A 17,090-nucleotide genomic window follows, 5' to 3' on the forward strand; every position below is an offset into this window, starting at 1 on the left:
AGTTAAGTTATTAGAGTGGAGATAGGATAGATATTGAATTCCATTCAGAAATGTAGACCCAACAAGACAGGAAAGACATTTACTTCAAGCTGGACAAATACAAATTGCCAAACCACTATGAATGTAACATTTGTAGAACTCATGATTGTTACATGGTTCTCCTTGCTGTATGTAGTTTGTTTTATACATGTGTAATAAAATAAATATATTTTTAAAAAGAAAATTGTATTGCTACTTACCATGTGGAATAAAATTGTATTAATATTTATAAAGCCATAAATCCAAATATAAAAATTGCCAAAACCATTTTCATATTTGTGATTGACCCTAAAATGAATTATATTCTCATGGCATTGTAAGTGTCTGTAAAATTAATAATATGCATACTACCCTAACATATATCTTTCGTGTAAATTAGTAGTATATGGGAAAACATGAACTTACCAGTTTTTATGTTTACAATTTTGAAATCTATGTGGTAAAAAGAGCTAAACATTTCTATTATAATTACTTAGGTAAATATTATGTGCCTAACTTTGATTTATTTGAATTTTGATGACCTGCAGAGAATTTCTATATTCCCTCCAAAATATATCGTTTATAGTTGTTACTTTTGGAAGAATATCACAGAGACATCTGAATGAAATATCACATGACAGGTGTTCACTGGAGAAAAAAAAATCTTCACATCAAAATTCACTGTAGCCTGCTAATACACCAATAACATTGTCAGATACTATGCTCTGGATACTGTATCCAAAAAAGTGGGAGAATGGGGAAATAGAAGGATCGGATCGAGAGGGTCCTAGAAACCTACAAGAAGAACATTATGATGGGCAGATCTGGGCCCAAGGGTCCTGCTCAAACTGTGGCACCAGCCAGGACAATATGTGCAGTAAACTTCAAACCCCTACCCGGATCTACCCAATGGACAGGACATTCTCCACAGTTGAGCAGAGAGTGGGACTGACTTTCATATGAACTCTGGTACCCCATATTTGATCACATCCCCTGGATCGGAGGGCATGGCGGCACTCAGAGGAAGGACAGCAGGTTATCAAGAAGAGACTTGATACCCTATGAACATATACAGGGGGAGGAAGTCCCCCTCAGGCACAGTCATAGGGGACTGGAGTAAGGGGAAAATGGGAGGGAGGGAGGAATGGGAGGATGCAAGGGATGGGATAACAATTTAGATGTAATATGAATAAATTAATAAAATATATTTAAAAAAGAAAAAAGTTCCATATTAAAGGTTTATTTCCTAGTATGAGTAGTTACATAGATTTATTAGCTATTAAAAGGTAGGGCCTAGTGAGATGTCTTTAGGTTCCTGGGGATAAATACTTGAAGGGGAGGAAGTTTGCTTTGCAACACACTCTTACCATGATGCTTTGCATCAGCACCTAAAGGTAAATGTGGCCATTTACTACAGCCTGAATTCTCAGAAACCCTGAGTAAAGACGAGCATTTTAACTTCTTTCTGTCCTTCCTTCCTTCCTTCCTTTTTTTTTTTAAGATAGGATTTCTTTATGTAGCCTTGTCAGTTCTGGATTCACTTTTTAGACCAGGCTCACCTCTAACTCACAATGATCCACCTGCCTCTACCTTCCAGAGTGCTGAGATTACAGGTATGTGCCCCCATACCTGGAACATTTTAACTTTACAAGCTATATTTCAGGTATTTGTACGTGATATTAAAATGGAAAACTGAAGAAACCAAAATGTTAGTATAAAAAGTTAAGTTGTTTTTGCTATTGCCATATAACTTATGATACTGAGAAACATTTTATATTTGTTTTTACTAGGAAAGCTTGCAAAAGTTTGAAGAAACATTAGATAAAGCATAGGTAAATGTAGGCAAAGTTAAATTGTTTGCGGCCCAGTACTCTAGAGTCCTGATAGGAATGCAGATATTAAAGGCCATGTTAATGAAGTTTCAGATGGACATAAGCAATCTATTGGATTCTGAACTAAAAGCTATGCTTTTCATGCTGTGATGAAAAACCTGACCTTGCAGTATGAAATTCAAGTTGTGTGGTTTTAATTGATGGTATAGTTAGTGAAATTTGCAGTGAAAATCAAGAGCAAAGCAAATTATCACAATAATCTAGAATATTGCAGTTTTGTCAGTACTCAAAAGTGCTATGCCAAGGAGACTGCAGTTTCTAGAAAATAGTGTATTAAAGGGGGCTAAGGGTTTTCTATCAGAGCAACAGGTGAAATGTAACACAATATGTATTCATACTTTTAACACAACAACACTAAAGAAAGCTATGCAAACATCTTCATACTTTCTAGATATTGGTTTTTATAGTGTTTCTGCTATATAATTCATCATTGCATTTGGCAGCATGAAAATAAAAACTCAGTGATAACTGACAAAGTCAAAATGATTTTATTTATACTGAAGATTAGCAGTACATTTTAAACAAAGTGTACTTTAACATAACATATGTTAGGACAAAGAAACCATACATATAAGTTTCTAGTCTCTACAATATACTCTTTTTTTGAAGGACAAAATGCCAAGCAGAATTGAGCATTAAAAAAGCATCAAATGTAATCAATTTACTTCAGGATTTAGCTCATGTTCTTAAATTGGTGAATTTAATGCAATGATAACATTTACATAATTGATTTTAAAATATACACATATTCATTTTTGTAATGCAACACAGAAAATACAATTCAGTAACAGAGCTTTGCTAATAAACACAACTGAAATAACTCCATGATGGATATTTTCAGAGATATACTGGAATCACAAGCATCTTCATTAATGCAAAGCCAAGTCGGACCTTTCAGGCTGAACACAACTGCTGTGCCATTGCTAAACAGTAGTAGTTACCTCCTTAAGAAGAAGAAAACATGTAAGTTCTTCCATGGAATATAGCTGAAACATGAGCATGAAAGTAACCTAAAATGATTTGATGTAATAGGATTAATTTAATATCAGTAAATTTTAATTTAACATGTCTATATGCTAATGTGTCAGATGTCAAAGATCCTTCAAGTAAAGTTCATGCTACAGCTCCTCTTCTTTATACAACACTGAAGACATGGAAAGCTGATAAAGGCTCTTTTCATAAACTATTTTATAATGTCTATAGGGATCTCTATTTGGTTTTACTTTTGTACATAATGTTACACTTGAAGTTTCTGTGCTCTACCAAAACAGAAGGAAAGACATTCCCTGGTTTGGCTCTAAAATAATGACAGCTTTATACATTTAGAATTTTCATTCCCCAGGTTAACCCTAAGATTGTGAACACCGTATGGAGACTAGATTTCAATATCATTTGATCCTTAACTGGTAAAACCAATGTTCATTTAAATATTTTAATATGAGGTCCATATCATCTACTAGTTACCATTTAATTGTTATAGGTAAGGCTTATTACAAAAATGAGAAAAAATACAATTTGCCTCTTTGGACTTAAAATTGTTCTTTTCTATTACAATAGCTTATGTCCAGCATGTTTAGCAAGCTAAACCAGGAAAATTAGCATTTGGTTAAAGAAGAGGAAGCAGAAAAGAATGTGTCCATAAACCAGCACAAATGCATTATTTGTGCTCAAGGAACACTTAAAATTACATCTCCATAAATCAAATGTGCCTTTTTTAAGTAGAAGGAAGCATGCATTATCACAATTGACTGATACTCCTTGTTTAAAATCTTAACTCATATTGAAAAAGGCTTTGAGTTGTAAAGATGAAAGTATGTAAAAATCTCTAAAATATTTTACTTTTTTCTGTGTAGAATATTTCATGTTAAATATTTTAATGGAATTTTGTGGAAAATGCTTCACAATCAAAAATCAAGGAGATATAAGGAAAAAAGACTTGTATTTTGTGTTAATCAGAAAGCTAAAGTTGAGCTTCATTAGCAAGTAAATAGACATTTTTTTCCAAGAAAACCATGGAACTAATCCCAGAAAAATGTTCAGACCAGTCTTTTGGACATAGAGTTTGAACACTGTAAGGAAGTCCTAGCCTCCAAGTAGTTCAAGATCCTGTGATGATATTGACCAACTAGTATCTGAGTTCTACAATTCACCTCATTCGCTATACACAGTCTCAATATCAGTGGGAAGTTCATCAACAACAAATGTCAGTCAGTTTTACCAGGGTTTAAATTTATACAATAATAGTAATTCTTGAATCATGCAGTACAAAATGTGAACAGTACAAATTTGAAAGTAAGGGTAAAACAAACTACGCCATCTAAAAAGTTATATAAACACAGCAATGAATAGAAAAGACAATTATTGTTTGCCTTTTGGGAAAATGCAGTTTCTGAAAAATCTTTCACTTTATTATGCTTAATTCTTATCTTTGTTACAAAAGACAAACATTTTTGGCCATAACATTCATTAAATATGCCCACATACAAAGCTTATCAGGAATAGTTTCCACATCAGTTTGCAAATCAAAAGAAATACAGGGCTTCCAAGAAGACAACATAATGATGTAAATTAATTATTTTACTCAGAATACAATAAGTTAAGAGTAAGTTGAAATGACATTAATTAAAGTTCCCCAAATTCTAAGAATAATAGTATCTGAAGAGTGTCGGATGTTCTAAAATATTGAGACATCTTCTGTTACTGCTGTTAGTATCCTAGTACAGACTTATAAGGAACAAGTATTGACCTGGTAATCGACACTGTTCCTTGGAATGATCTCAAAGTTTGCCAAGTTTCAATTTAAAAATGCATTTCAGCTATAATAAGAGTGATTTATCATTTAGTAGTAGCTGTCAAAGTAAACTCCTAGATAAAACAAAAACATCTGGAACCATAAACAGAAGAGAGCTTTAGCTGAATTTTAATCCAAATCTGCCATGTTCACTTCATTAGGAATAGGAAACAGCTAATTAGTAGTTGACTGTTTCTTGTTTTTAAGAGGGTTTATACTTGAACATCAAACTGTGATGATCTCATATGCGATCTGCATGTAAACATTATTCTAGACTAGGAAAAGCCTCTTCTCAGTAACCAGGGGGAGGTAATCCCCCTCAGGAACATTCATAGGGGAGGAGAATAAGGGGAAAATGGGAGGGAGGGAAGAAGGGGAGGATACAAGGGATGGGATAACCATTGAGATGTAACAAGAATAAATTAATAGATTAGGAAAAGCAATGAAAAGTCCCCTCTCTGGAGGGATGTTAGGTGCTTTGAAATTCATAAGAAGGGACATGTACATTGGCTCTTGAAAAGAGCTGGCTGTTACATTACTGCTTCAATATTTGTCCAATAGGTAAAATGGTGAATTACATGTATAAAGATATGACAGTATTTTAAGTAAAAATATATATTTGTACAATCCTTTCCTTAATGTGGAAATGCCTGATTTGGGATGGCACAGGAGATTGGTATGGTCTTGTCCATTAGAACACATGGTAAGTGTGATGCTTGCCTTCTGTGTTATACTTCTAACATTTATAGAAAGGAACAAGTAATATTAGGTGCCATAAAGAAGGAAAGCAAGTGGGGAAATGGCAGAAAAAAAAAACCAAGGAGGATTCCTCCCATTCAGCTGAAATAGTTAAAAACACACTACTGTATATTTAAGTGACCTGACTTGAAAATACTAATCAATTTTCTATATCATTCAGTACATGTTTTTTGTTCATATAGTGTGAAAATGATTCTGGATGCTGTACCTTTAGTCACATATCCTTGTTATTCAGTTCATATACTTGAGATTGCAAATTTTATTTAATCATTTATACATTGTTCCTAATTTGCCATTGTTTTGATGCAGTCAGTTGAAATATAGAGTGTATACAAGAAGATCATTTATGAATTATTGAAAGTATCAAAAGCAAAATCTTTATAACTTAGAAAAAATTATTCATGATGTGATATAAGTATATCATATTGATATGAATTAATGCATTTTAATGACTTAAGTTTAGTGGCCATTCCAAAAGAAATTACATGTATTACCACAAGGAACTGATTATTGGAAAATGTATAAAAATCTCAATTGCTATTTTGCATGAGTAGAACTTTCATCACAACAGAATTTAATTCTCGGACAGATATACAGAATAAATAAGATTTTGCTGGTGTAATGAAAATCCCTAAGAAGTGCCATAAAATGGTTTTGATCACTCAAATACTGATGTATTATATTCCTAGGAGGTGTGAAATGGTGAGAATTATATATCACCAGTTTGTGGCTAGATCTTTAGTAAGTAAGCAGTTAAAAATATTCCAGGATATATCCTGAGCAATTCAGGCTAAAAGAACCATTTATGTATCTGTTGAAAATGCTAGTTACCTGATTATGCCTAGACCAGAGGATGAATAGTATAAGTATTTGCAAAGTAAATGACCCATAATATCTTCCTATATCATTTCTAGTGTTCATATTTTTTATTTGTGTAATTATATTTGTTTTCTGTTGCTAGTATAAGAAAAAAGAGGCAAATTTTGGGATCAAAAGGAAGAAGAAAAGAATAAAGAAAGCATATTTAGTAGGCTGGAATCAGTTTCTATCATTGTCTTAACAGATAAGGGATGTGCTAGTAGTGAGGAAGTAAATTACTTTCTCTAACATCTTCAGTTAAAAGGAATATGTATGATGTTCTAAAAATTAAAGCTCTCTATGTTTTTTAGAGATTAATCAGGTATACTTTCTTCTACAAAGTGAGTTCACAGGCCATGTCAACAAATATCAATCATTTGTACCAATAAATTGTCTGCTAATAAAGGTTCTGTTAAATACCATATTGGTGAAATAGAAAGCTTTTCCTTAATAGACATAGCTCAAAGTAGGTGTATCTGCATTTTATTTTCTCACATACAATCTAGAAGTAACATTTTATCCATCTCCATAATTGTTCCACCTACTTACCCCACTACAAACCTGCTGTGTAAATAAATGTGATAGTGTTTCTCAAGTACTAGGAGCTCATTCGAAGAAATGGGTAAAGAAACTATAAAGTACTACATTCAATCATCATAATTGCCCCCTAAAAACTTGGGAAGATCATTCTCTAGCACATTTTCTTGCTGTGTTCGAGGTGCTATTCATCAATTGTGAACAAATAGTAATTGAATGTTCCATATTTTAAAAGAATATGAGCATGAATGCTAAAGAATCACAATATTAGGTAAGCAGGTAACTGCTACAGCACCCTATCCGTGTCTAGGATCACTTGGAGTTCCGGCATCAGTGTTCAGGCTGCACAGAAAAACAATAAGACCTGGTCAAAATGTCATTCCAACAAAGAGAATCCAAAACTTAATACAGACTCGTTTTTTTATTTCCTGTGATAGACATAGAGATATTCAGCATTTAGATAAATATATGTATAGCTTATATATGATGTTATGAGCATTATCTTTTAGTTGGAACTTCATTTCTTAAAAAATGAAATTTACCAGAATGACTAAAACTGTAGACTTAAAGTAATTTTTAAAACCTTTTTATTTTCTTTGCATGATATTAACAATATGAACATTGTCTAAATGATAATCCTCAATTAAAATATGCTTATGAGCTCTTTGGGCATGTTCCACTGATTTACATGGCAAAAATCTCTGGGAAAGATTGCAGTGTTACTTATAGATGAGGTTTTCTTCTCTAACAGGATGTGTACTTAAAAACAAACATTACCAAGTGGTATTTATAACATGTTCAGAAGTTTAATTTATGTTTTGAGCAAAATGCTGATATGATTTTTCCTACACTGTTCTACTGTTTCCTTTCAAGTGTTTCTTCATCACTTGTTCACTTATATAAAGAAATTAGACTCCTTAAGCACCAATAAGCTTTGCCACATCAAAACTAGATTACTAGATTTTTTTTGTCTTGATATTGGCTACCTTAATTTTGAGCTGTTTATATGATTTTTAAATGAGTTTAAGTGCTAAGTCCAGTGTTTCTTTAAGTTGCTTTAGTTTTCTTATTTTTATTTTTATTTTTATTACATATTGTTTTTTAATATTTTATTAATTTATTCATATTACATCTAAATTGTTATCCCATCCCTTGCATCCTCCCATTCCTCCCTCCCTACCATTTTCCCCTTACTCCTCTCCCCTATGACTATGATTGAGGGGGACATCCTCCCCCTGTATATGCTCATAGAGTATCAAGTCTCTTCTTGGTAGCCTGCTATCCTTCCTCTGAGTGCCACCAGGTCTCCCCCTCCAGGGGACATGGTCAAAAATGAGGCACCAGAGTTCATGTGAAAGTCAGACCCCACTCTCCACTCAACTGTGGAGAATGTTCTGTCCATTGGTTAGATCAGGGTAGGGGTTTGAAGTTTACTGCACGTATTGTCCTTGGCTGGTGCCATAGTTTGAGCAGGACCCCTGGGCCCAGATCTGCACATCATAATGTTCTTCTTGTAGGTTTCTAGGACCCTCTCAATTCTCCTATTTCCCCTTTCTCCCATGATTCTCTCACTTAGAGTCCCAATAGGATGTCCTCCCCTCTGTCCCACTTTCCTGGTAAGTGAAGACTTTTATGGGACATGCCCTTTGGGCTAGTGTCCAGATATAAGTGAGTATATACCATTTGACTATTTTTCATATATGTCTAGGTTTCAAATGAGCACAATATTATTTGAAATCAGGATTACACTGATGGGTCATGATTTCTTTACCTAAATTCAAAAATGATTAAATAATATAGGTATATAGTCAACCAAATTATGTCATTAGGTTCATTCAATTAAAATTAAATGTAAAATTAACTGTATGAACTTCTTTCAGTTGTATAAAAAACATATATATGTATTATTCCTACTATGTAACATTAGTTATGGTAGCTTGTGTTGTATTTAGTTTAATATCCTTGTATAAATATGGCCTTACTTATTTGAGAGTAGGAAAGTAGATTACTGACAGTCAATTCAAATAACAAAATGCTGTTGGATCTGACTTATTCTAAGTTTACGGAAAAATCATATGATATCTTTTCAGATATGCATGGTGTTTATTGTTAGAATAGTAATTAAAAACAAAATTCTTTTAAAAAGGAACCATGTCAGGTTCTTGGTTGCAAAACTGAGATTTATGTTTGAATGAAACCTAAGGCAAGTCACAAGTTACCTCTTTTTCTGGAAACGGTATGAGAACAGAATTTAAGCATCTCTTGCTCACTTTTAAAAATATTATATTTATTGCCATTATAAAATACCTACCCTTCCTTGGGCTTTTTAAAATTCATGATCTGTTTTTAAATTAATTATTATTAAATATCCTAAATACATGATTATTAGCACCTGCTCAGTCTAGATGGTGTTATTTTTATTTTTTTCTGGGGTCTTTCTAATTTTGTGAATTAATATTAAACCACATGCGTTTCCTATTTAAAAACTATACTCTTTGCATGATTTATCTTCCAAAGAGGTGTATCAAAAGCTTTCTGACCTCACCAAGGGCAATGCATAGTGGTATGTGTACCATAAGTACATAATGAAAAATCCAGGTTTGACAGAATGTTTTAAATGTTACTTATATGTCAACTATTTCAACTCTTGTGAAAACTACATATGTAAGCCCAAATGCTTACTTCATGTATATTCAATAGAATATAGCAACAATGACGACTCGGACTTGTCATTTGTGTCAGAGTTTGGATCAGACATCTTGATGAGACAGTAAGATGGAGAGAGGTGGAAAGACTTCTAATGATTAGTATTGAGTTGGCTAGTTATTAACTGAGAAAACTTGCCTACTTGACCTGGGCTCTTTAAGCAACTTTGTTTCACTTCCTACAGACCTCTTTAAAATAGCAATGAAACATATGTGTTTAGGAAAAACTGGCAATTTTTTGAATCATATCAAGCATTTTAAAAGCACTTGAGTTCTGCTTTCCTGCAGGGAAAGGGAAGGCGAACAAGTAAAAGCTAGTTTGTTTGAGCTACTAAACTAGGTCAGGAGCCACTTGAAGCATACATGTCACTTGCAGAATGTCATATACTTTAACAATTTTCCTGTAGAGAGCAAGTTTGAAATCTGATGTTTATTTTTAGGATGTTAATCTAAATAATCCAAACATATAGCTATATTTTACTTTTCACAAATATACATTATAAAACATTTATAAAAATTACATTTACTTGCTTTTTACAAAAAGACATATGGAAACATTTTAATATATTTAAAAGTATAATTAATTTTGCTTCTACTTCTATTTGCTAAATTGATAGGAAAACATTAGTTATAATTGAAATTACTCAACATACAGAAATATTAAAAGTGTAGTACTAGAAAGTACTAAATGTACAGAAAGCTGTACAATGTTTAAAATAACATCCAACACTCCTCCTGGAAAATTAAAATCTAGTTAATAGGAGATTATAAGAGTTGATTATTAGCTCTCTTTATATTAGGTTATCCTTTACTCACTGAACAGTTGTTCAAAGCTTTTAAGATCTACATCAAATTTAATTATTTTAATAATTTAATAAAAATTAGGGCACTTAAGCATTTGTTACAAAATAGAGTGATAAAAAAGAAATGCTTGTCACTAAATTTATGCTTCCTAGAAAGTTGACGAACTGTAGACTATATTGCCTTGATAATCATTTACATTGCTCATGAAAAGATTGCAGCACCATATAAGGTTGAATGCCAGTGCTAATTCCCAAATATTGAAAATGTAAAATATAAGTGGAACAAGGAGATATGTATACATTCTAAACTATATTTTCTTTAATGCCAAATTTATTTACAAAATAAATTTTATCTGACTATTATGTGAGAGAAAAGCTTGCTAGATCAAACAGATAAATATTTTATACTTAAACCACATGGTAAGGAAATCTTAGTCTATAGTTACAAAGCTAATATTCGGTTGTCAGTGTGAAGTGACTTTGATAATAAAACAATTATATTACTATCTATGCTACACTTCACAGCCTTAAGTATAAAATTAGACCACATTTGTCTTTTTCTGGAGCTAGTATGCCAGCATGTACAAATATAAGTTGCAAGCATTTATAAAATTATCGATAGTTTCAGATACTCTAAGCTACAAACTGAAAAAAAAATCACACTATGTGTTTTTCTGTATGATTCAATACTGGAGTTCTACTAAATCCTCTATTACAGGCATTGATAAATAGTGATATATAATGATTGCAATTTGTTCCAATTGTCTATAAAGAAAACAGATGTTTTCTTGGGTTAGTTCCGTACTTTCAAAATGAGCTAATCACACACTTTAAAAAAACAACCACATAAGGATAATATTATTATGGCAAAATTGTTGTCAGGAAATGACAAAAAATATCACACTAGTACTCATATACAATGAATTATCTGTTTTTATACACATGCAAAATTTAAAGTATGAATTTATTATTTACATAGAACTACTGTATATTTAAGTTGCAGTAACATAATAATTCCAAACTTTCAAATTAATAAGAGAATGATAGTATGATTAGAACTGTCTATTAAAACACTATATATTTTACTTATTGTTTTAAGATTGAACATTAAAATATTTTGATAAAAGGCTCTTTTTAATAGATTTTCAGGTATGTATCAATTAAATATAGGGTAGAGTGAATTCCAGTTTAAAAAATAAGGTCTGGAAACACTATGTGATTAAGAACATTTCCTGTTCTTCCAAAGAACCCAAGTATAGCTCCTAGTACCTAATTCTAGTGGTTCACAGTGTTGCAAACTCAAGCTCCAGGAGATCTGAAACTTCCTGATCTTTGTAATCATCTACACTCATGTGTGCATACCCATATATATATATATATATATATATATATATATATATATATATATATATGCACATAATTACAAAATAGAAATAAACCTTTTAAAAGTATATTGCATTTATAAAGATGGGTCTTAAAATAGTAGGCAGTAGGGAGAAGCTAAACATACCTTCCTCACTGGCAGTGAATAAAATACCTGTTTATTAGCAAACTACTTGTGTAGAGTCCAAATGCTAAGGAGTAGGAAATGTCTCAGTTTACAACTCTTATTATCTTGCTATCACTGTATCATCTGTTATATAAGTTCAATGTAGCTGTAACTATAAGTGTGGAAATCGTAGATCAGTACAATAGATTTATTGGTATCATCATGATAAGCACTGAAGTTTTTAGGTCAGGACAAATGGTTTTGTTAGCTCTGTAATGACATGGTACAAGCTAACTATGACAACTAGGCCATAAATGGTCAAATAGTTTCGCATCTTCCTGGAAACATGAACTGTATTATAGTGTAATAGATATTTCTTTTTTTTTTTTTTTACTTTTTTCTTTTTTAAAGATTTTATTTATTTATTTTCTTTTTTCTTTTTTTTCTCCTTTATTAATTTATTCTTGTTACATCTCAATGGTTATCCCATCCCTTGTATCCTCCCATTCTTTCCTCCCTCCCATTTTCCCCTTATTCCCCTCCCCTATGACTGTTCCTGAGGGGGATTACCTCCCCCTGTATATGTTCATAGGGTATCAAGTGTCCCCCAGATTATATCATGCTTCTCTGCTGTGAAATATCTATTACAATTGAACTTTCAATAGATATTTCACAGCAGAGAAGCATGATATAATCTGGGGGACATGACTGATCAAGATAAAAATTCTAAAGGTTGAAAAACAAGATATAATTCTCCTGAGGATAAAAAAGAACAACAACAAACAACAAATATTCAAGACATTAGACAAAAATAAAATAGCATTCATATTTGCCATGTTAGAGAAAGATACTAGGACATGTTTTAGGGCTTCTGGTATAAACTTTTCTCTGTCTGTGGCACCTGTCTAGTTGCTGTCATATACTCCCTGCCTTTATGATAATGAACTACGCTTCTGAAACTGAAAGCAATCCCTGAATTAAATGCTTTTTTTTTTAACAGTTGACTTGGTCATGTTGTCTATTCATACGATTGGAACACTAACTGAGACAATATTACAGTATTCCAAGTTCAACGAAAAGATTTGAGAGGAAGTCCTTAAGGTAACTCACATTTCTATAATCTCTTTATTCCCTGAGGTGATAAACTTCTTTATAAGAGAATATATGGCCACTGTTCAAAAGAACATTAGAGAGACTATGCATCCCTTCCAACACAGTACAAGATAACACATGAAAGGAATTAATAATTGATGAAATTAGGGCAAAAAACAGTCAGCAGAGGCTGTCAAGACAGACTGACAAAACACTGTGTTATTAGAGAAATTCTATTGTTTAAAAAAGTATATATACATGACAAGACTTCATATAAAATTTATCTTTTCTTATCATATTTTATAATCACATTATCAATTTTCTTACCATTGTACTAAATGGTACAACCACAGTTCTATAATGATGGTAATTATTTTAGCTATTAATTTACTACTAATAATAAAATATCAGTATTACTATTAATAAGGGTAATTATTATATAGATGTTCATCTTTAACCATTTAGAGGAAGTTCTCTCTGAGTTAGTATGTGAACAGCAGGGAGAAAATATGATAAGTCTCAGGAAAAATGAATACTGTTTAAGATGATTTTGTAATTGGATAAGAATATGTATCATATATATTTAGAAAAATACTTATGTATATAGTTCACATAAATATATTTAAATATTTTATAATACACATGTACTAAATATATTGTGAACAGAAAATTTTTTAATATGTAAAAGTTAAAATGGTATCTTTCATTTTTCTATCAAATAGCACTTTGTTTTTCAATTTTTGATTGATCTATTTAAGGTATACCATTTAGAAGAAATCTTAAATTTTGTATCTTTAGAGGTCAGTCTCCATTCCAAAGAAGTTTTAGAGTTTATGTTTTTTAATTACTTAGAAAAATGAAATAACATAGTAAGTTTATTTTTACACAAGGTTTTTAACTTAAATAAATATGCTGTATTTAATATCTGTTGATGGTGCTGGTCATGAATTAAAAGAAATTATTGAAAATTGTTCTGCTTCTAGAGAAAATATTGGACAAAAGCAATCATCTTATATTAGACAAAATTATTGAAACTTAAGCAAATGTAAAATTATTAATATAGTTACTTCACATGCAAAAAGTACTTGTTAGGATTTTGTTGTATTCATTTCTTTATAGGAAAACCAATTAACTGTCATGCACAGATACAGTGGGTCACTATTCCCTTGCAATTTACGAATTCACTTTTATTGCTTTATTTTATGAGTAGAAAGTCATATATATTCTGGCTTTTTACCACTGAAATTTAGGCACTTAATATTCTGTGTTTGTTTTTCTTCTTATTATTAGGATGATAATGATGTCATTTTTTTAAATTAAGAAATTTGCACTATCAACTCTACAAGACACTCTTATGAAGAAAATATAATCATCCAAAAGTTAACTAAGGTATAAACATGCAAAAGGAGAAGTCTCCCTGTGATCATAAAATGATGTTATTTTCTGTTCAGCAGTTCATGTTACTGCTGTTCATGCTAATTAATTAAAGGAGCTGTTGCAGTAATGTGCAAACAGGGAATCTGAGAAACTGAGAGGGCTTTTAGTTCTCCAAGTGAAGTTAAGTCAATCTGGGCATGGGCAATCAAATGTAATGAAATCACTTGTCAGTGCTAAGCTTGCAAAAACTGTGAAGTTTGACTGGGGAGTAAAAGGATTATAATTAGATTTCCAATAGGATAATAACTAAATGGCAGAATGCAGTAAAGAGAAAATATTACATTGTTAGCTAATGGTACTGCTGTTCAGTTTTAGTTTTTATCAGCTCACTTGTAGTTGTGCTAATTTAATTTGCTTTTATCAGCAAAAAAATGCACCACACAAATGCCACTTAAAGGTCATTTGCAAAATTCATTGATCTGAAGGTGCACTTAATGGCACCTGGTATATTTATTTTATGTGAAGCAGAGATTGGTTGATAAGATGGTTGATGTGCTGTCTTGCAGGTCCCCAGCTGAGTTAGAGAAATTTGAATTGGACCACAATTGTTTATATGTTCCTCTGAAAAGATACGCTCCTGGGGTTGTGGACATAATCACCAGAGTGAGTACTTTACTCATTGTTGACCATCTAAAAACCTTTAGGTGGAGGAATAGTGATAGACTGCTGAATTACAAACTCTTTTTTTATTTTATTAAGGTTGTCTATGTGTGTTATCTTTTTTGCCAAACAACATTTAAAGCACATTAGAAAGGAGACAAACTAATGAACAATACCAAGTAGTTTGTCTGTGTTCAAATTTATGTGGAACTGGTTATAATTGCTTTGATTTTACCAAGTTCCCTTTATATCTTTTTAAAAAGATGTCACTGTGGAACTAATTGAATTTCAAAGAGAGAGCACTAGGTTAATGATAGATTTCTATCCAGCAGAGCTATTCACAATAGGAAGAGAAAGGACATTGTTGAAGCCTGAACTGTTTCCTGTGATGCAGATGAGTTTTGGCAATAGCATTGTATTGGCACACATGAATTGATTCTCACAAAGAAAGGAAGTAACCTTCCAAAGTACAAAAGTGAGCAAGTCAGGGAGGTGAAAATGTGTAAACAGTTCAGGGACATAAAAAAGAAACTAAGGAATACAAAACAAAGCTATTGGCAAGATTAGAAAAATAATAGCTTAGCTTGAATTTCTTTTTTTTTTTCAGGAATTATAGGGTTTTTAAAGTTTAAGAATGGAGAAAAAGATAATCTTTCAATTATGAATATTTAAAATGGTGGCTAAATGATTAGCTGTTTTATGTAATTTTTAGATTTAATTACTTTGTGAACTATATTTATAATTTACTCTGTTCATATTTTCAGATATCTATTCCTCTGACAAAACAAACTATTTTCATTGACAAAAATCTTTGGCTATTGGAACTAGAATCTTTCTTTAGCTCTTGCTGCCCTGGAACTCAAAATGCAGAGCAGGCTGATCTGGAAGTCACAGATACTCATTTGCCTCCATCTCCTGCATGCTAGAGTTAGAGATGTGTAGCACCATGCATGGTCTAAAATTCTCTTGTGATATGTGATCCTACTATTGTTTTTGTTTTCTGTAAAGTAATGATGGGTGTTTTATTGCATATAGTGCTTACCTGTTGAACTAAAAAAAGAAGAGAAGGTATAGCTTTCAGTGTTTACCACATTTATTATGAATGCCATTTGATATAGTTTAAAAGCCTTTATTCAATGAGGAATTACTAAATTACTATACTTTATCATATATATGGAGTGTTGACCATAGACACCAAACAATTTTATTTTTATTTTATAAATACTTTTCTTGTTTAAAAATGTATACCTCAATAATAATATTGCATTTGATTGTGTAATTTTTAATGAACTTGATAAAAATATGTTCAGGGAACACCAATATTGTGTTCTCTAAGCATAAATTAAAATAAAAACTTATTAACTCAACATGGGTTGAAAATCTACTTTCACTCTTATTGGTCACATTGACTATATGCTATATGAAAATAAAATAAATTTATGACAATTCAAAATCTATTTATCTTAGAGTTGAGAAAAATGTTATTTCCATCACCTAAAGGCACCATAAAAATAAAGAAACTATAGTGACTTGGATGGCAATACATGGGATGATAAATCATAATGTAGGTAGGTAAAATCTGCTGATACTGTACTTGGATTCTCCTTTTAGTTCCAACACTAATCTTATATCTCATTCAAATTATGGACACAGACAAACCTTTGGCTTCTTAGAGATTTTGTGCGTAGCTGTGTGTTACTGTTTGAGAAGTGAGTAAACAAATGTTTCATGCTATTATACTTGTATAATGGAAACATCAGTTATCAGAATCACTAATAGTATCACTTTATTAATTTAGCTGTAGCAAATGAACTGGCTAAATAGTTAATCCTATTTTAATTTACTTTGCATACATATATCTGTTCTTTAAATTGTGGGAGGAAGGCAGTCCAGCAAAAATAGGCCTAATAAACAGCCCCAAACATACTGACTTTCTCATGTACTCTGGTGCCTCACATTTGACCTTGTCCCCTGCATGGGGAGGCCTGGTGGCACTCAGAGGAAGGATAGCAGGCTACCAAGAAGAGACTTGATACCCTATGAGCATATACAGGGGGAGGAAATCCCCCTCAGGAACAGTCAGGGGAGGGGAGTAAGGGGAAAATGGGA

At 31.9% G+C, this 17,090-nt stretch overlaps 1 protein-coding gene across 2 annotated transcripts in view; it reads right to left on the reverse strand.

Moving 5' to 3' along the window:
• Nucleotides 1-2,430: 2,430 nt before the first annotated feature.
• The window catches only part of DACH2 (dachshund family transcription factor 2), a 519,808-nt gene continuing 505,148 nt past the window's right edge, over nucleotides 2,431-17,090 (reverse strand). For both annotated transcript variants that reach the window (XM_084788790.1, XM_084788789.1), the window contains one exon: nucleotides 2,431-2,854. In XM_084788790.1, the coding sequence (XP_084644916.1) occupies nucleotides 2,805-2,854 (50 nt within the window). In that variant the 3' untranslated portion in view covers nucleotides 2,431-2,804. The remainder of the gene's footprint in view (nucleotides 2,855-17,090) is intronic.

This window comes from Acomys minous (assembly GCF_964271855.1).
Source record: "Acomys minous genome assembly, chromosome: 7".
Classification (NCBI taxonomy): domain Eukaryota; kingdom Metazoa; phylum Chordata; class Mammalia; order Rodentia; family Muridae; genus Acomys; species Acomys minous.